Source organism: Mauremys mutica, chromosome 1 (genome assembly GCF_020497125.1).
Source record: "Mauremys mutica isolate MM-2020 ecotype Southern chromosome 1, ASM2049712v1, whole genome shotgun sequence".
Lineage (NCBI taxonomy): Eukaryota > Metazoa > Chordata > Testudines > Geoemydidae > Mauremys > Mauremys mutica.
In genome coordinates this window covers 256,901,705-256,922,179 of record NC_059072.1, presented here as the reverse complement: position 1 = coordinate 256,922,179, position 20,475 = coordinate 256,901,705, and the positions used below count along the sequence as shown (strand labels likewise).

General features: G+C 42.8%; 1 protein-coding gene across 1 annotated transcript in view; it reads right to left on the bottom strand.

The window, feature by feature from the left end:
* The window catches only part of COL4A1 (collagen type IV alpha 1 chain), a 217,260-nt gene that overhangs the window by 128,867 nt on the left and 67,918 nt on the right, over nucleotides 1–20,475 (bottom strand). The window contains exon 2 of the mRNA XM_045007958.1: nucleotides 1,789–1,839. Within this exon, the coding sequence (XP_044863893.1) occupies nucleotides 1,789–1,839 (51 nt within the window). The remainder of the gene's footprint in view (nucleotides 1–1,788; nucleotides 1,840–20,475) is intronic.

Below are 20,475 nucleotides of genomic sequence, written 5' to 3'. Positions count from 1 at the left end.
TACCCTACATCTTGATTCATGTTCTGTTATGAATGAAATCATCATGCATCTTCAACTGTCTCACCTGCCTTTAGCCTCCAGTTAAGGCAGTTTGGTTTTCCAGAAAAAGAAATACAAAAGGAAGTCCCCAACAACATTTTAACTCTCTAAAACATCCTTAAAGTTCTTCTATAACATATGTTTAATAGTATAGAATACAAGACTGGTATGCTGTGATAAAAAGCTTTAGGAGCACACATTTGGGCTGCACCGTTCATTCCTGATTAATGTGTTTATTCCAAATTCATGCTGATTAAACCTCTATACTATACTCAGGAATGTATGCAAGGTGTTTGCAACAAACCAGTACAGTGTACATTAAAAACTGTACAGCAGAAAATGAATGAGAAGAAGAGCTAGAGGAGTGGTATTTATACATCAATAATATTTACAAAGCCAGCGAATTCATAGGCAGGAATAGAAGCCATGAAAGGGGCTACATTGCAGATCCACAACTTGGAAGTGTATTTCAACACACCCACACTTCTCTTACAAAGATCGTGGATTACTCTAGTTTTATTCAAGAGATGTAGATTTTAACACAAATTACATTAAAGGACGCATTGTCAGCCTGAGAAAATAGGACTTTAAAAGCTGCATCAAAGGGATTGCAATGGAAAAGGATTTACTATGATTGTGTAACTGCAATTAATATTAAGCATGCATTTTTTACTAATACAGAAAAACAACAACATTTTTTTGAGCTGGCCAGGAATTTTCTGTCAATCATTTTTTCTGTGGGGAAAAATCAAAAAAAGAAATATTTCATTCAGGATTGTTGTGACCCAAACTGAAATATTTCAGTTTGTTGAACTGAACCAAAATGTTTTACTTCAAGTCAGTTCAACATTAAAGTGTATTTCTCTGTTGTGCACATCACTTCCTGGGAGTTGTAGTTCAGGCCCCCATTCTCTCCTATGGGCTGGGCTTCCTGGCTGGACTACATTTCCCCTGATGCACTGCGACTCCCTTCTGACCAAACCGCACAGTGCATCATGAGTAAGGCTAAGATTTTGTCACAGACAGGCCATGGGCAAAAAAGAAAAATTCACGGAGGCCGTGACCTGGCCGTGACTTTTACTAAATATATCTGTGACAAAATGGGGCTCTGCGGGTCCCCACACCACCTGAAGTGGGGCAGTTGTGCAGGGGCTCGGAGTTGCCTGCACCAGCTGGGGGCTGTGGGATACCCTTGCTGGCTGCAGCTCCGGGGGCCCCCATGCTTGCCGCTGGTTCCCACAGCTCCCATGGGCCGGGAACGGTGAACTGCGGCTACTAGGAGCTTCGGGGGCGGGGGCGTGCCTGCAGACAGTCAATGTAAACAAAATGTCTCGCGGCCCGCCAGCAGATTACCCTGATGGGCCACGTGCCAAAGCTTGCCAACCCCGATCTATATAGAACTCCTACATGTTTTATAAGAATCTGGTTCCCTAACAATAGGTCATACTTGTAGAAGTATGTATTTGAGTGTCAGCTGTGCTAAAAATCTTGTGCTAATATATTTAAAAATTAATATTTTGTAATCCCCATTTTTAAAAAGTTTCATTTTCACAATTTCTCTTAACAGATCCAAACTCTGTGCCATACAGACCTGACACTACCACAGTTTGGGCCTAAGAAGCTGTAGACCTACACACTAAGCAGTTGTCTGTGGACCCATCTCTAACTGCATCTCATTTGCCTTCCAATAATTTCTGTGGTGTTTCCAATATAAGTGAGAAAATTAGACAGATACAGTGAGATACTCACTTTTTGCCCTTTTACTCCACTGCAGTCACATTTTCCACAGCCAGAACAAGCCTGTAAATTAAAGAAAAAGGAATTAAAGTCTTGCATTTGGTGACAATTGCAATACATAACGAATAGTTGACTAAGAGGTGTGGACGTCATACATATTAAAAATACAGCTGCCCAAAACACAACACAAAACACAGCAATTAACTCCAGTGATGCAGCAATATTAGGTTAGTGTTTACGTTTCCTTTCATTTTCTCCATGTTATTTTGCTTAAGATAGTAGATAAAAGTCCACTTTTGTGCAAACCAATTGTTTCAGCTTTTACCAAAAAACTATTTGTTAGCTTTGAATCTTTATTTCTTGGCATGCCATTTAAAAGTGGCTGACTTCTAACAGGATGTATGCTCACTGCGCATCTGGTAAAATGAAGGTCTCATTTTAGAACTACATAAGGACACATGGACTTACCACTGTCTGTGTTCAGAACATTCAAAAGTTTAATAGTTTTAAAGAAAAAGGACAGTCTAGTTTTAGAGCCTGATCTGTAATCTATGATCTTGTTAATAAATGGCTGGCATTCTCTGTAAATGTGTCCCCTTAGTTTGAGGATGAAGGGATTGTGTAACTAAGTTTTTTTAGTGGTTAATTTCTACTACTAACAGGGAAAATGGCACATTTACAAAATGTTTAATGCTTTTAGAAAGGCAGAGCATTTTTGTGCCTGTACAGTAAACTACTGTCCATTAGACTTACTAATATTTGTTCCCTGAAAAATATAACAGTGTCATTAACAGTATTGTAATAATGGTAAGAAAATATTTTTAACAGGAAACTAAAACATTGTTCTCATCACCATAGTGTTATCTCCAGATGAACTTGTTTATATATTTTATGAAGCTAAATCTGAACAATAGCCTCCAAGACAGTAAGCTGTTCTTAATTTCACATACTGGAAATGGAAACAACTGCCAATGTTTATTGGCATAGCAGTGACTAACTCCACAGATTCCAAGCCTGTTTCTTATATTTACTACTTTTATGCTGTTTTCATTGTCCCTTGTTTTTTTATAGCCTCTCCACCATTTAACTCAATCTCTAAAATATGAAGTAGTTTCAATTTATTAATAGTATGTTGAGTGCATTGATGGCATTAATATAAAGCAAAACATTAGTAAAAATATGTATCAACCGTAAAATATTTTAAAAATAAACTTTAAAGCAAAGAAATGTAACACTTTGACAGGCTATACAAGCCCTTCAGGGATTGATATGAAAACTCTTTAGGACAGGACAATTGTGCTGGGTTTTCTACACTGGACAAACCACTACCATCTTTACCAAAAGTTCAGGGAATGCTCCCATAGAAGCTCCAGGCTTCAAAGTGTATTCTGACAGATTCTAGCTAAGGCTTACGAGTTCCTGAGAGGGGAAACCCTGGAGAGCTGGCAGGTGGGAATTCCTTCTCATTATATCTCAGCTGCTGAAAGAAAGCTAGTGAGGACATTACATGAAACAAACCTTATAAAATACACTGTGAAAAAGTGTCATCTCCCCATCCCCAGCAGAGGGAAATAAGGATGTGCTTTGAGATCACAGATGCTTGAGTAGAAGAATTTCATATAGATAGTTTCTACTAAATATTTTGTTTGTTTACATGAGCCATGAGCTGGAGAATATGGTTTGGGAAATGCTTTTATCTGAGTCAGGGGTAACTAAATGCAGACAATTTCTAGGACATAATCATTAAGGGCCAAGCCCTCTTCACAATGCAAGGTCAAACTAGCATGGTGGTGTCTCAGGGAAGGGGTAAACCAGATATGCTGTTGCACTCTGGCTGCTAGTTAAAGGATTATGGCTGCATTGTGTCACCAAAGCAATTGAATGCAGGCAGAGCATGCCAATGAGTCTTTTCCCCTTTGCCCTTGCTGGTTGTGAAGCAGCAGAGGAATGGTTCTGTAGCTGTAATAGCCCCTGAAGTTGCTATGTCTTTGGCGCATGGGAGGGGTGATCACTGAATGTATGTTATTGCAGAAACACTGACCCACCCGGATCCTAAGCTGAAGAAACATGGAGCTGTTCTCAGCGGCAGTTATGGACGGCACATCTCCTGCCTGTGTTCCCAGAATACTGCCCAACTCCCTCACGCCAAACCTACCCTGATTCCACTCTCTTCCAAGTTCTCAGCACTGATGAGGAACTAAAACTAAAGCATGTAATCCATCAGTGGGGCCAAACAGACATTGCTACTCATCAAAGTTAAATAGTAGAGCAATATTTTCCCTGGGTAAATATGTCCATTTAAAAATTAAACAGATTTAAGATTCACTTACTCACATGGAACACTTAGTGGTAATTTCAATTTACCTGCCAGTTTTTGTAATGCTGAAGTTTTTTGGTGTTTTTTTTAACCCATTGAGTTTGTTCTTTTCTCTGACAACCTTCTTCCCCTCTCCCCTCCGCCCCCTGCCGTATTCAAGCAAAACCCAAAGTGTTTCTCTTAATAATGATATTTCAGCATTCCACTACTGTATTATATTAGAAATGAAGACAAGAAAAACACTGAGTTCAATGAAAGTAAAACATATACTGCAGGGAGAAAACTGGGTTCAGTGACTTTAACAGCTCATGCTCGGCAGGGAATTGGTTTAATCAAAGAGAAAAGTGCTTCCTGAAGTACCAACTTTACTGGCCAAAGCACCTGATCTCTCTTCCCCCTCTCCACACTCCCACTCCACGCGGCAAAAAAACCCACTAGCTCTCCCATTTCAAGTACTGACCTTACTTGACCCCGTTTAGTTTGTCAGAACTGCTGAGATCTCTGTGGAGGATGCATGGCTACAAGTCATACTTCCTTATCCAGCATCATTTAGAATGTTATCAGTAAGATCAACATATCCCTTAGACTCAAAAGCATGTTTTAATAGCACCTGGTAATGTGATTCAAGTTAAAGTGTATCTGATTAATTATAAATATCTGTTTTCAAGTTAATCTTTAAATATTGCTATGGCCTAATATTTTACATGCCCAGGTTTAGAAAATAATTATTACTTTTTAAAAAAAAATGGGGGGTTATTTTTAAAATCAGAATGGCTAAAAGAAAAGATTTATAGTTTGAGATACGTTTTTGTGTGTTCCTGAAAACAAACCACCTTTCCTGTTAAACTGTTATTTAACTGTTATTTAACTGATTTTTAAAAAATTTAAAATATTTAACACAGAAATACAGTTAGGGGAACTGGAGAACTGTGAACAGTATTTCTCATTAAAAGTTTCTTAAGGACTTATAGTAGGCACAATTACTGGGCATTTGCAGATCAGCCTATAAAAAGCTTCCAGAGGCAAATTTTATCTTTCTGAAATATACAGTATAATATAGTTCAATTATTTCAGCAGATCTCTGCGTTCTGTAAGGACAGCAAGGTTTCTGCTAGTTTTGGTCCTTTGATTTGCACAGTTCTGTGTTTGGCCCTGCCCGGGGGCAAAGGGGGAGAGCCTTCTATACGCTTCTAGCAAACAAGGTTTGCATTTAATTCAGACCTCTGCTTATACATATAGGATGGGGGTCTCAAACTTCATTGCACCACAACCTCCTCCTGATAATAAAAATTACTACATGACCCCAGGAGAGAGAACCGAAGCCTGAGTCTACCTGAGTCCCGCGGCCCCGGGCAGGGGAGCCAAACCCTGAGCCCCACCACCCTGGGCTAGGAACCAAAGCCAAAGCCCAAGGGCTTCAGCTCCAGGCAGGGGGCCTGTAATCTGAGCCCCGCCACCCAGGGCTTCAGCCCTGGGATGTGGGGCTCAGGCTTCAGCTTCAGCCCTGGGCTCCAACAAGTCTAACACCATTAAAAGAAGGTTGCAATCCACTTTGGGGTCCCAACCCACGGTTTGAGAATTCCTGATATAGGTCTATAATAAAATGTTCTGTTGCCTCCAATATGCTGTATTCTGGGCCAAAGAGTAGCACTTCACCAGAAATTCAGTGAGGTATTGTAATTCAGGGAGGCACAGTTCCTCCCTGAGCAGACTAGAGTGAACTGGACTGTGTAAGCTTATGCAGCCTGCTAGCTGGCTGTGCTGGTAGCAGGTCTTATGATATTTGGGACTGTGAGGGGATCTTCTCCCCCACACAAGGTAGAACAAGTTAAGTTAGATTAATTAACTCGATAGGCTGCACCTGAGGGAGAGACAGGGCTTGAGAGACTGACTGATGAGGTAACTCACTGAGAAGGATCACACGGGGTAGAATAAAGCCAGAAAGTCGGAAGTTAAAAGGGGCTGTAGGGGAAGTAGTCTGCAGTCATTCCCTGGGAGATGTGTCACTGGACTGGAACCCTGAGTAGAGGGTGGGCATGGGGGGTTCCCCTACCTGACACTGGGGAAGTGGCACAGACTGGGCAATGGAGCTGAAGGCTGCCTGGGTCAGTCGGCTGATAGGATTCTGCTAAGGGAGGACTATAGTGACCTGGCTGGTGGCAGGGTGTGTGAACAAGCACCAGAAGACGGTGTTGGACACAGAAGGAGCTAATCCCCAGAGCAGCCAGCAGGAGGTGCCCTAGTGGTGAGTGGACCCAGGCACTTTGAAAGACTGAGAATTCTGAAAAAGTTTTGCTTTTATCCAACCTTAACTTGAGGAACCCTGGCAAAGATGGCCACCACCTACCATGTTAGTGGCATTGAAGCCAGGGTGTTCTCAGGGAAAATGGGAGGGATAGGTTGGGGATGGGGTATGTGGAGGTGCAGAGATGGGACTGTTGGGGCAGGAGGGAGGGTAATATGCTAGGAAACTGACCAGGAAACTCCCGAGGAGCCTGAAAATATAGTGAGCAGTATATCAACTGAGGGGGCTAAAGGGGAATGTGGCAAGCAGAAAGAGACTGAATGGTACAGAAGGGAAGGAATAGGATGTGGCAGAGAGGCAGAATGTACCCTACACGCAGAAGCTGATTAACATTTCCTGTGGCCCTGGGCCAAAGCAAGTGGAGGGCCCCACCCCAGTCATTCCGATTGCAGCCCCACCCCTATTCCACCCCTTCCACCTGCGGCCCTGCTCCCAGCCCCACCCATTTTTGCCCCTTTCCCAGAGCCTACCTCTATTCAACCCAGGGTTCCCCCCCTCGAATCCACAACTTCTTTTGCTCCTTTCTCCCCCTGCACTGCAGTCCCAAGACCAGAGAGCTCTGTCCCCACACCACGGCCCTGAGGCCGCGGCAGAGAGTGAGAGCTCCTCCAGTCCCAGGGCAGCAGCAGGAGTCCAGGTGTTGGGGTTTCCCCCGTAACTCCCCGCACTTCTGTGAGGGACCGGGGTTAGGGCACTGGGGCTTCTCCTGCTCCACCTGCCTGGTGCTTTTACCAGAGAGTGGGGTTGGGTGCAGGGGCTTCCCCTGTCGCCCCGGGGCTTCTGTCTGGGTCAGGGGGAGTGCTGGAGGCTTCCCTTGCTGCCCAGCAGCTTCTGCCCGAGACAGGTGGAGGATGCTGGGGCCTTCCCCTGCTGCCCCGCAGCTTCTGCCAGTGACGGGTCAGGGGCCACTGGGGGATGGGGGGGGATTCCCCTGCTCTGCCTACTCAGTACTGTTCTGGGGAGCTGTGTCAGAGCACGGGGGCCAGAGTCCCCCAGTTGGCCAGGGCCCCTGGGCATGGGCCCCGTTGGCAATCTGCCACTGCCTACAGGCCTTACCTATGCTGGCAATGGCATGTAGGGTACAAGTAGCTGCCATCTGCAGTGAAAAGCAGGTTGCATCCACACTGCTGCATGACCCTCAGGCGGGGGAGGCACAGGGGAAAGGCTCTGACAGCTCCTTGTTGCCTCTGCCCTGCCAGAGCCTCTCCCTGGTGGTGGAGCCTTTCTGTGTAGCAAGGAAAGGGTCTGGAAGCAGGGAGGCAGCGGGACTGTAGACGCAGGAGGCTGCTTGGGCACGTAGAACACTGTGTAGGGTACATAGCCACAAGGTTCAGGTGTGTCTTTACTTGCCTAAGCGGTGCCTCACTATCTATGCTGCTATTTATAACCATGCTGGGGGGCATGCAGTGTATGTACAATACGCCTGCTGTAAGTGTAGACATAGCTGGAGGCTGAGGGGAAATGGGGGAGGGAGGAATGTGGAGGGCAGGTGGGAGACAAGAGACTCTGGGGAGGTGTAGCAGGATAATGTGAGTGGAAAGCTGCCTCTCCTGTTGACTGAGGGAACAGCAGCTCTTCACTGCTGTAAGTGGAAGTGGAAGTGGAAGAGCCTGCAAGCAGTGAATTGAGAAGCCTCCATTTCTGTGTATGTTTTTAAGGCTGAATTTTGAAAGTGAAATGGTCACATCCACAGGAAATCTTTAAGCCAACCTCATGACCCGCTACGGGGGCGGAGGAGGGGGAGGTGTGTGTCTTGGTTTTTGAATGTTTGGGATGGACAATACTGACAGGCATGTGAGGGGACAAAGTTCCATCTCAACTCCTACCCCTCCTCTTTGAAGTGATGTGCACTCCTGGGACTGCACTGCAATGCTTTCCTATGCCAGGACTAACTGTGAATGGTGCTTGTGCAGGAAGCCCAAGTTGGGGGTTGGAAGTGGGAAGGAAGGCTCCTTGCTGGTCTTTGCTGTTTTCCCATGTAAGAGTCAGCCACAATCTGGTGCTCAGGCTTGGCCAAACACAACACAGGCCATCATAAATTGTATGAAGATTCATCAGTCTTCATATGAAATTGCAGCTTCTACCCAGCTTAGCACATCTAGAAATGTTATATAATATTTGATACTACTTTTTTCATCTTATTCCTGACTGTTACACACTAGTCACAAAATACTTATAACCCCAGAAACAGAAATTTACTATAACAATATATATATTGCATCATTTTGGATAAGTATTTCCATTGTGTTACAGTCTGTGACTGTTCTGCAATGAACCATATTTGCAAATCATCTAAGTAATCCACCAATTTATACTGAGAATTTATTAAAAATATTATCCTCCATTCTATTTCACAGATGAAAATGCTATGTACAGATGTATATTGCATGGATGAATGCAATCCATATATTAGGCAATTAACACAATGTCCTTAAAGTATCATAATTCCACATGACCTCCTTGACCGAATCTCTCATTTTACTGAAAGATGTACAAAAACTTAGCAACACCATTCCCTATCATAGCTGAGAAGGCTCAAAATAGTTGGTGCAGCACATGTCTCCAATAAATTGTGCTCCATAAACTAGCTCCCGATACATCTGTTTCAGATCCTCAACTACAAAGAACTTGTACACTTTGCTTAATCTTCCCATTTAAATCCACTTTCCTGGCACTTTGGGGGGGATCAGCCGTAGCAAACGCAATTTGGTTCTGCTCATAAGCGTTTTTTGAGAACGAGTATATTATAGTCAGATTAAAAAACAGCTTAACGTAGAGACTATTGCCAGCCCCTAAAATGCACAATTTATACAAATTTCCACAGGTAGATACAAAGATGGAATCAGTACCTATACTACAGAAGTAAACAATTTCAAGAGTAATCATTACAGGTAGTATTTATAGTACTGTTTCTTCCAGTAGAGGTTGTGTGTCAACATCAGCCAGCCTGTTTGCTGGCTAGTTGGTTCAGGGCCACATTGTGCTAGGTGCTGTACAAACACATAGTGAAAGACAGTCCCTGCCCCATACAGCTTGCAATCTAATTTAATACAAAACACAAAAAGGAACTGGGATGAGGTTAGCAGTGGTAGGAACATGTAGTTATATAGATTAGCTATGTGCACAACTTGCTGGTTGCACGTCATTCAAATCATATTTCTTCTAGTTTACTGATGGCATTAATATTTTATCTTAAATCTGTGTAAATAAAGAGCAGAAATGGAGAAAAGTTAATTCCATTTTTAAATTGTTTTTATTTGCGTAGTCAGGTGGTGGTGGGAGAACTAAACCAAATTTTCATAACAAAGCATAAAAACAGGTGACACTTGCCCTTGTTTCATTACACACTTGAAATTTTGGCCTGCTAAGATTCACAAACCTTTCGGTGAATCTAGGCAGAGCTTTGAGCAATTATCCCAACCACCACTATTTGTATTACAGTAGCTCCTGGAAGCCTCAACCTGGTCAGGACCCCATTGTACTAGGTGTTGTACAAAGATATGGTGGAATTTTAAAAAGTATTTAGCATTGGTTTAACTCTGTTCTCATTGAAGTCAATGAAAATCCCATCCATAGTAAATCACACTTCCTACTCCAATTTAAATATGAGATATAAGTGGGTGAAGTAAATAGGCATGCAGGCAAGTGGGTGACAGTCGGATAACAGTAAAGACAGCATATTTTTGCATATATGAGCTGTGTGCACTATTCATAGTGGTGTAATAATTCTAACAGTAATCAGAAAAATCTCAGCTCACCACCTACCCATTATCAAATTACAGTTTTCCATACACATTAGACTTAGGCGTTGAATTGTGGTTTGGGGAGAGAAGTACATGCAAATCGATGGGTCCTTCCCTCTTTTTTTTTTAATCTTGAAACTGGGCAAAACTTGGCATTAGGTTTGATGGTTTATTAGAAACTTAAACTCAGAAGAAAACTATGGCATCACAAATTCTCAGACTAAAGCAAAGAATTTCATGAACTCCTGTGAACCAGAGCCTCCTAGTTTCACACTGCTCTAGCTATCAGTAACGCTGATTAGGGATTATTTTATGTGAATTTTATTCTGACAGTATCCCTTGAAACTGGCAAAGGCAAGCAGATTTAGAGTCAAGGCTATTTACAGCAGATACTGTAGCTTGAAATCATGCACAGTTGTGAGATCTCTGGTGTACCAAGGATTATTTGTTAGAGAAAGGGCAGTTTTATGTTTCATTTCCAGGCTTTTTGTGTGTATGAGTCTGCCCTGTGGGGGAAGGAGGACAAGATCAGATGTATTTTAAGCATTCAGTTCTATCCACACTTACAAAGGTAGAACTCCCATCTAAGTGACAACAGAATCAGGTCCATAGTTGTCTGTGTTTCACATCCCACCAAATAGGGAAATATGGAGGTGCTGCCAATGAAGCATACTTATCTTCTGAATTCCTTTCACATTCCCTGCTCTATTTAAAAATGTCAAAATAGCTCCCTGGCAGTATTACTAGTCTAGTCTTTACCTTGTAGATATAACTCTATTGAAATTAACTGAACTGTTCTCTCATACACCACATATATAGCAAAATAACCGTGGAGGAGATTACTAAAATACTCGAATTAAATCCTATAATTGAGTTTTTTCGTAACTGATTTGATTTCCCATTACCTTTTTATGAAGCTGTTAAACCTTGTACTTCAGAGTCCTAACCATAAAGAGCAACACGAAAAGGAATAACAGCTTGATATTATGGAAAAATCCAAAGTTCAATATTTCTAGGATTATTTGTATTTACTTTAGATTTTGGAAACTGTTAACCATACTGGCACAAGATAATCATCATTTTTCAGATGAACATGCAAGCAGAGAAGCTTAATTTCTATATCCCAACACAGTGCATGTGCAAAGAGGAATCTTTAATTTAGAGAGACAGGAAATCAGCTATTGGAGATGATCAAGGTGGACCACAATTTTGAGTCCCCAACTTGTCTAGACTAGGATAAAAAGGTGTATTTTTAAAACGTGTATTTAACAAGTTTTAAACACATTTTAAAATACTAATGTAGACGGCAACTTTTATTTGATCATGTTAGCTGGTTGAGATGAACTCTAAAACAGTGGTTTTCAAACTGTGGGTCACAACCCAGTATTGGGTCGCAGCATGTCAGGCACTGGGTCGCCTTGCTCTGGTCAGCACCACCAACCGGGATGTTAAAAGTCCCGTCAGTGGTGCTGCCCAGCTAAGGCAGGCTAGTGCCTATCTTTTCTGAGACAGCGCTGCGCCCCGGAAGTGGCCAGCAGTGGGTTCGGCTTCTAGACAGGATGGCCACAGGGCTCTACAGGCTGCCCCCACGCCGATCACCAGCTCCGCACTCTCATTGGCCGGAAGAGTCGTGCGCCTCCACATAGGAGCCAGACCTGCTGCTGGCTGCTTCCAGGGCGCAGCTTGGTCCATGGTGCCAGGACAGGCGGGAAGCCTGCCTTTGCACCCCTCTTGCGCCGCTGACTGGGAGCCACCAGAGGAAGTCAGCACCCCAATCACCTGCTCCAGCCCTGAGTCTCCCCCCAAATCTGGAACCCCTTCCTGCACCCCAACCCCCCCATCCCTGGCCGCACCCAAGAGCCTGCACCCAGAGCTTGGACCCCCTCCTGCACCCCAACCCCCTACCCCAGCCCAGAGCCCCCTCCCAAACCCCTCATCCCCAGCTCTGTTGGGTCGTGAGCATCAACAATTTTCTTCAACTGGGTTCCCAGAAAAAAAGTTTGAAAACCACTGCTCTAGAAGGAATGACTTGCCCTTCCTACATCAGGGCTTTCGAACATGTTTGTTAAAATGTGTTTGCTAACACTTTTAAAAATTACACCTTTTATCCTAGTCTAGGCTAGCCCCAAGTGAACTCTAAAGATTAAGGTTTTTTATTTATTAATTGCACTTGCCAGTTAGAATTGAATTGTGAAACTCATATCAGATGCTTCTCCTTCTGGGTGGAGTTGATCCATGGAACAGAAGGGTTTTTTAGAAGGCCATTTTACATACACAAATGCAGCAGCGATAGACTAGCTGTGTATGAGTAGGATGGGAGTGGATCTGCACAGCTCTTATTGTCAAGAAAATGGGAGGCTTGGAAGGGGACCATGTGATCCACAACTACTCATATTGTCCCTGATAGTCTGTGCGAGGTTGAGGAACAACAGTGGCTGTTATTCCAGGTGAAGGGGTGAAATAGCAGTGGCTGTGACCTACTCAGATACTGAGGGTACGTCTACACTACGGGATTATTCCGAATTTACATAAACCGGTTTAACAAAACAGATTGTATAAAATCAAGTGTGCGCGGCCACACTAAACACATTAAATCGGTGGTGTGCGTCCACGGTCCAAGGCTAGCGTCGATTTCTGGAGCATTGCACTGTGGGTAGCTATTCCGTAGCTATCCCATAGTTCCCGCAGCCTCCCCCGCCTCTTGGAATTTCCGGGTTGAGATCCCAGTGCCTGATGCGGCAAAAATCATTGTCGCGGGTGGTTCTGGGTAAATGTCGTCAGTCACTCCTTCCACTGGGAAAGCAACGGCAGACAAGCATTTCGTGCCTTTTTTCCCTGGATTGCCCTGGCAGATGCCATAGCATGGCAATCATGGAGCCTGTTTAGCCTTTTGTGACTGTCACCGTATGTGTACTAGATGCCGCTCACAGAGGCGATTCAGCAGCGCTACACAGCAGCATGCTTTTGCTTTTGCATGATAGCAAAGATGGTTACCAGCCATATTGTACCATCTACCATACCATAAATTGGTAATAAGATGATCGTGGCTACCAGTCCTTTTGCACTGTACCATTTGCTGCTGTCATAAGTGCCCCTGGCTGAGATCAGCCAGGGGCGCAAAAGCCAAAATTGGGAATGACTCCCTGAGTCAATCCCTCCTTTTTGGTATCTAAAAATAGAATCAGTCCTGCCTAGAATATGGGCAAGTGTACTAGAGAACCACTGTATCATAGAACCAGAGAGCACAGCTGCTCTGTGTCAGATCCTGCAGAAATTATGAGCTGTATGCTATTCACAGGGGGTGCTCCTGCAACAACCCCACCTGTTGATTCCGTTCTTCCCCCAGCCTTCCTGGGCTACCGTAGCATTGTCCCCCCACTTGTGTGATGAAGTGATAAAGAATGCAGGAATAAGACACAGTGACTTGTTAGTCAGATATGAGTGGAAGGCAGCCTCCGGCTGCTATGATAGTCCAGACAGGACAGTAAGGAGTGTGGAGGAGAGGAGCCCAGCATCCCTCTGCTAGTCCAGGGGCAATTGAATCTTTTCTTTACACATGAAGGGTGGGGGCTGATGGAGCTCAGCCCCCTGTTGCTATGATGACGATGGTTATCAGCCATACTGTACCATCTACCACGAAAAATTAGGACCAGGCGCCCTTGATTGACCTTACCGATGCTAGTCAGCATGGTTACCAGTCCTTTTGCACTGCCCCATGTGCCAATAGGCTGATGATGAGGACGGATACCAGTCATATTGTACCATCAGCCATCCATGGCGTGCGGGGAGCAAGGATGTTGGTGTTGAGTGCTGCACCATCGCGTCTATCTGCAGCATTCAGTAAAGATAGGGTGACATGTAAAAGAGTCAAGAGAGGATTGTTTTCCCTTTCACTTCTGGGGGTGGGTGGGGGGGTGCGTAAATTGCCTAGCTATGCCCTGACCCACCGCGGACACTGTTTTTGACCCTAGAAGCATTTGGAGCTCAGCCAAGAATGCAAATGCTTTTCAGAGACTGCAGGAACTGTGGGATAGCTTGAGTCCTCCAGTCCATGAGCGTCCATTTGACTCTTTGGCTTTCCGTTACGCTTGTCACGCAGCAGTGCGCTGAGTCCCTGCTATGGTGTCTGTCTGGAGAATTTTTAAAAATGATTTTGAATTTTGTCTTCTGTAACGGAGCGCTGATAGAACAGATTTGCCTGCCCTTACAGCGATCACATCCACATGGTCCATGCTGGAGCTCTTTTTTTATTTTTATTTTTAACTGCATCGCCACACCTGCTGATCAGAGCTCCACGCTGGGCAAACAGGAAATATTCAAAAGTTCGCGGGGCTTTTCCTGTCTACCTGGCCACTGCATCCGAGTTCAGATTGCTGTCCAGAGCAGTCAGTGGTGCACTGTGGGATACCACCCGGAGGCCAATACCGTCGATCTGCGGCCACACTAACCCTAATCCGATATGGTAATACCGATATTAGCGCTACTCCTCTCGTTAGGGAGGAGTACAGAAACCGGTTTAAAGAGCCCTTTATACCGATATAAAGGGCCTCTTAGTGTGGACGGGTATGGCGTTAAATCGGTTTTACGCTCCTAAAACCGGTTTAAACGCCTAGTGTAGATCAGGCCTGAGAGTGGAAATTCAATCCCCTTCAACCCTACTTAGTGCCCCATACAAAACCCATTTACTTGGGTTTTTTGCAGCACAGGTAAATTTCAACTTCAGTGCTCAGAATGGTTGAGGAATGAGGATTTATGCCCTACCTTCACTTCACAGTACTGCCAATTGAAGAAAGGCTGGAGGTAAATTTTTAAAAAAACGTTTGAGCATGTTTCTCACTTCCTAAAATTATAGATTTGAGAAGTCTATAGGGGCAATAAATAACTGTGAGGGAATGGAACTTTTTGATTTTTATTTTCACACACATATTGACCCTTTCTCCTGTACTTGCTCCTCCACTCCATAAAATAACTTGGCAACTCATTTTCATTCATCTCCTTGCCTGTTTTCCCTGCTAACTGTGGGTGGATGTTAATTACTGCTGTCTGGGGAACTGCTTTGACCTGGGGACTGGTTATGGGTAATAGAGCTTTTACCTCTAGGTCACTGTTTTAAATTCTGCTCTAGTCAGCAATAACTGAACGTTGCTGTCGCATGACTGCTGTTCAAAGCTCATGGTTGTCTCAGCTCAGTCCTTCACAGGTCCAGTGTTCACGTAACTTTAAAGAGAAAATAAAACTCACCCACACCACTATTGCGATTGACAATAGCTGGCAATCTCAGAAGAGAAATTAAGGACTGAATGGAAAAGGAGAATTAACAACCCTTTCCCTCTTCAGATTCTCTTTCTGGATCACAACTGCAGGTACACTTGTGGGACAGCTTCCATTCCCATTGTCAGTAGAATCACAGAAATCATCACTCTGTTAATATAGGTTTGTTCTCAAGAATACATTTTCCAGTGTTGCGTCTAGCCTAGCTGCAAACATTCCAATAGATGGGGCTTCCCATAATGTCCCTGTACTGTGGACAAACAAGGCACCTCAGTTTCCAGTTTTGTCAATTCAGTACCTCCCCACGTATTAATATAAGAAACAGCTAGGCCAGGGTTTCTCAAACTGGGGTCGCCGCTTCTGTAGGGAAAGCCCCTGGGAGGCCGAGCCGGTGTGTTTACCTGCCCCGTCCGCAGGTCCGGCCGATCACGGCGCGGGCCAAGGGACTTACTGGCCGCCGCTTCCAGCAGCTCCCATTGGCCCAGAGCAGCAATCCGCAGCCAGTGGGAGCCGCAATCGGCCGGACCTGCGGACAGGGCAGGTAAACACACCAGCCCGGCCCACCAGGGGCTGTCCCTACAGAAGCGGCGACCCCTGTTTGAGAAACCCTGATCTAGGCACTGTATCAAAGTCTGGTCCAAACTTCAAATAAAGGCAATATTTAAAATATCTGTCCAGTTTTTAGAAACCAAATAGGTTACAACTATGAAAATTATATGGAATGTAATAGGAAATTATAAACTTTCTGTTTAGGTTTAACTATTCTGTCAGATTTAATGGAGAATTAAATTAGTATTACAGAATTCTACAGGATGTTTCCACAAAACTATAGACAGCATAGAACTCTTCCATCAAAGATATTTTTTATTATTTATTTTGCCATAAGGGTGAAGAAAATATCTTTTATCCAAGGCTTAGTAAGATAGAACACTGTATTCTGTGTAATAACTGATAAATCAAAATATTTACTGAATTTCAGAATGTCAGAGATTTCATTCCTGGTCCTCAAGCACAATTCTAAGCGGTTAATTGATTACTAAATGCTATCAAGATCTCAAAACATCACTATTAAAGTATTTTTGCTTTTAAGAAATTAAAATGACTATCACTGCCTATATAAAATATTATTGATTGCTAGTGTAAAATAATTATGATTGCCAATTGCCTATTTATCCAGTTGTTTTTAATCTCCTTTCCTTTTTAAGAACTCCAATTTAGTTTACATTTTCAAAGGAGAAGTAAAAAATCCCAAGTATGATTTGGATACGAGGCATTCCAGCAAGGGTAGTCAACAGGCAGACCATGGGCTATCTCTGGACTACCAGACACTTTTGAAAGGACCCTGAAATCTTCTTATTTACTTTATCATTTTTTAAATTATTTTCTCTGGAGTCTGGACCTTGACTACACCTTGACCAAGAAATCTGGACTTTGACAAAAAATAATTGACTATCCCGGCATTACAGCAACAGTTTCTGATCAACTATTCAGAATCAGTGTCTTCTCTTGGACTTTCTTAGATTTTTCTTACATTTACTTCAAAGCATTTTCTCAAATGCCTTTGAAAAGACACATATCCCTTTGTAATTTAAGGAAACTGTTAAATCAGATTTAATCATTGTTTGTTTGTTTTGTATTTCCCATTGTATTCTATATCTTTTCTCTTTGCACAGATGCAAACTTGGCCAGGTTAGCAAAGGTGAGAGGTTGAGACCTTAATCCATGACTTGTAGTTCTCCTCTTTCTAGCCTAAACAAACCATTTTCAGTACACAGACAATTCTACTGCCTAACTCTGTAATAGTCTTGCTGCCACCCACAATGTGTTTCAGTTTCTTGGAAAGTCCAAAGCAAACTGTTCTTTTCCTGTGATATGAAGCAGAATATTCTGCCATCTCTATATGCTTCTATGTATTAACAGCAACTATGAACATGCAGTAATGGGAGAAATAATGTTAGACTCCAGTTTTTTATGAAAAAGATTAATCAAAATCCTTGAAACTTATACTTTGAGTCTGAGGCTATTTCCAGGCCCTACTGCACACAGTATCTATATAGGGATTCATGTGCACAACACCCATGATAATCAGTGTGAATATCTTAAATCCTCCTTTTCATTAGTAGATGATAGACACCTTAGAAGCGAAGAGTGGCTTCTGGCTTTTGTTACTTAACCTGAAACATGCTGCCCCTGAGTCCTGTGGCACCTTATAGACTAACATAAGTATTGGAGCATAAGCTTTCGTGGGTGAATACCCACTTCGTCAGATGCATGAAGTGAGTATTCACCCACGAAAGCTTATGTTCCAATACTTCTGTTAGTCTATAAGGTGCCACAGGACTCTTTGTCGCTTTTTATAGATCCAGACTAACACGGCTACCCCTCTGATACTTGACACCATGCTGACCCTGGTTTTCAGGTGTACCAAGGACACACAACTTCATCTGAAATCCATGGAAGCTGTGGGTGTTCTGTGCTATGGAAAAAACAGACCCAAGGTGTCTCAAGTGGAGCACCCAAAATTTGAGGCATCCGAAATTAGTGGCTATTTCTGAACACTTCTGCATAATTCTGTAGGACTGTGTCTCAACCAGACAAAATCTCCCCTAGCATCCAAAAAGCATCCCACTTCCTACTGTGTGGGTTTTTTTATCGCAATGGTTTACAGTTCCTGAACACATAGCTACTGTTCTAAGTGTTAAGTATTCAGTTGTTTTGTACCATAATCCCACCCACAAAGAAAAGTAACAAAGATCTTTTTATATTCTGTCTTGGTGGCTCAAGGCTCTGCACAGCACTCAGGCAACTTCTGTGGCTGCTGGATCTTCAAGCATTATTGACAACTCAACCTTGGATGGTGCTTTCTATTCCACAAATATATTTCCACCCATGGAGTGTGGTCTCCATTCTACCCCGCCCAATCGCTATATTCAGCCTACATCCTTATACATGGGGCAGGAGCAAGGGTTTTCCTTACTTGGCTGACCAATATTAGTAAACAGGGAGGGAATAAATTTAAAATGGTACATGGGATCCCAAGCTGAGCTCTAAAATAGAGGGTTTCCTTTTGGCTATCAGTCACAGAGGCTAAATATGCTCGTTGGCAAGAGAATTCTCCTGACTGACCACTGTAAAGTTATGTGAAGACCCATCCTGTGGCAAAAAAGGAGCGAGTAAACCTAATGGAAACCTGTGCTCAGGGCTGGATTTAGGGGCAGGCTGATGGGCTTATGGGGGCGCTGGGCTCAGGGTGCTGTTTTTTTGTTACTGACAGAAGGGAAAATAGAATGTTTGAAGTAAAATGTTTGTTATTCCGTATGTGGATTCATTTTTCACTAACCTCCTAGAATGTCCTGGATCTTTGTAGAATCTCGTGGAATCTTCCAGACTTTCTGAGAACTAAATTTTCCTCAAACCTCCTAGAATGTATACCCTCATGGGTATATAAGGAGTTGTGTGGTGCCATCAGTCCGTGAGATATAAAAATGAACTGAAGTGAAGTGAGAGCCCAGCTGTGATATTGTGAACCTTGTTTCATTGTGTTATTGTGAAAGTGTACCTGTGTTTTAAGACTTGAAGAGTGTAAGTCGTGACTAATAAAGGACATATTTAATGAGATACCAGACACTGAGACACCAGAGATATCGAACCCATAGCTATGCAACAATATAAGTTTCTGTAAGCTTAGAGGAAACAAATTTTTTTATTTGATTCTATATGGCATGAATAAATAAAGATTTACAGATCCTAGCATGCAGATGTATGGTCTTATATGACAGGGATAAATCATGCATGCAAATTGTGCATCAAAGTCATGAAGTGGGCTACAAATGCAAATAAAAATAAGCATCAGAAGGGTAGCTGTTAGTCTGTATCCACAAAAACAACGAGGAGTCCGGTGGCACCTTAAAGACTAACAGATTTATTTGGGAATAAGCTTTTTAGTTGTTATTTTTAAATAAAAATAAGGTATTCAAAAGTGTAACAAATAGAGGAGGGGGTGCCAAAGATGCTCCTTGTCTGGGATGCCATTTGGTCCTGGACCAAGATATGGCAGAAGCTAACCACAATGTAGGAATGCAGTTAAATATAGGAAAGGACTGTTGTGCTTAAAATCATGTCAGGATAGACAATCCCTAACTGAGAAAGCTAATGCATTCTTGAGACTGCAGCAATGCTCATGGATCCCCAGAATGAAGCCCAGCCACATGGAGCGCATTTTGTGTCTCCTGATTTGACCTTAAATACCAAAATCTACAGCCCTTACTCAAAAGATATTCTCACTGACCTCAATAGGAGTTTTGCCTGTACATGGACTATAGGATTTGCCCCTAAAAGCTTTTATAAAAAGACTAACAGTCTATCTGTTTTTGTAAGTGATTTTCAGATACAGAAATCAATAAAACTGTTTAAAAGATTTCTTTATTAAGAAAGACAATACAGTATCTTGTTCATAGTCCTATTTTCCTTCCACAATAAATCAGAAGCTCTCTTTAAAATAATTGATGATTTAATTAAAAATGCACATAGAAACAGTAACAACTGTGCTTCAAAACAGATGAAAGAATTGTTAATGCTTCTTTGCACCATGCAGGAGGCAAGGCTATTTCTTCTGTAATACCAGGCATTCCAGCTACGTACCTTGGCTGCCCAGTAAATTAAACAAAATTCTCTAAAACTGTTAATCAACAGTTAATACATTCTGACCAGGAAGTGCAAGGTATTCCATCAACACTAGTAGCAACCAGAACTTTTCAACATCTTTGTCAAACATTGGACTTAAAAGGGAAGCAGTGTGTTTAGATTACTTCACAGCCAGCCAAAATCTACTAAACGACTAATTTTTATTTTATAAGTCTACTTTCCTTATGCATAGCTCAAAGTACCTACAAACAGGTTGACCCTGTGAAATACTATCACTGCTACTATACAAATCTATAATAAAATAACACAACGGAACATTAAAATCATTGTTCCAGACTACTGATTGCAAACACCTGCACTTCAAATTTCTTTAGTAGCAGACCACACTAGAAGCATCATTTCCTAAATTTAACTCTGTC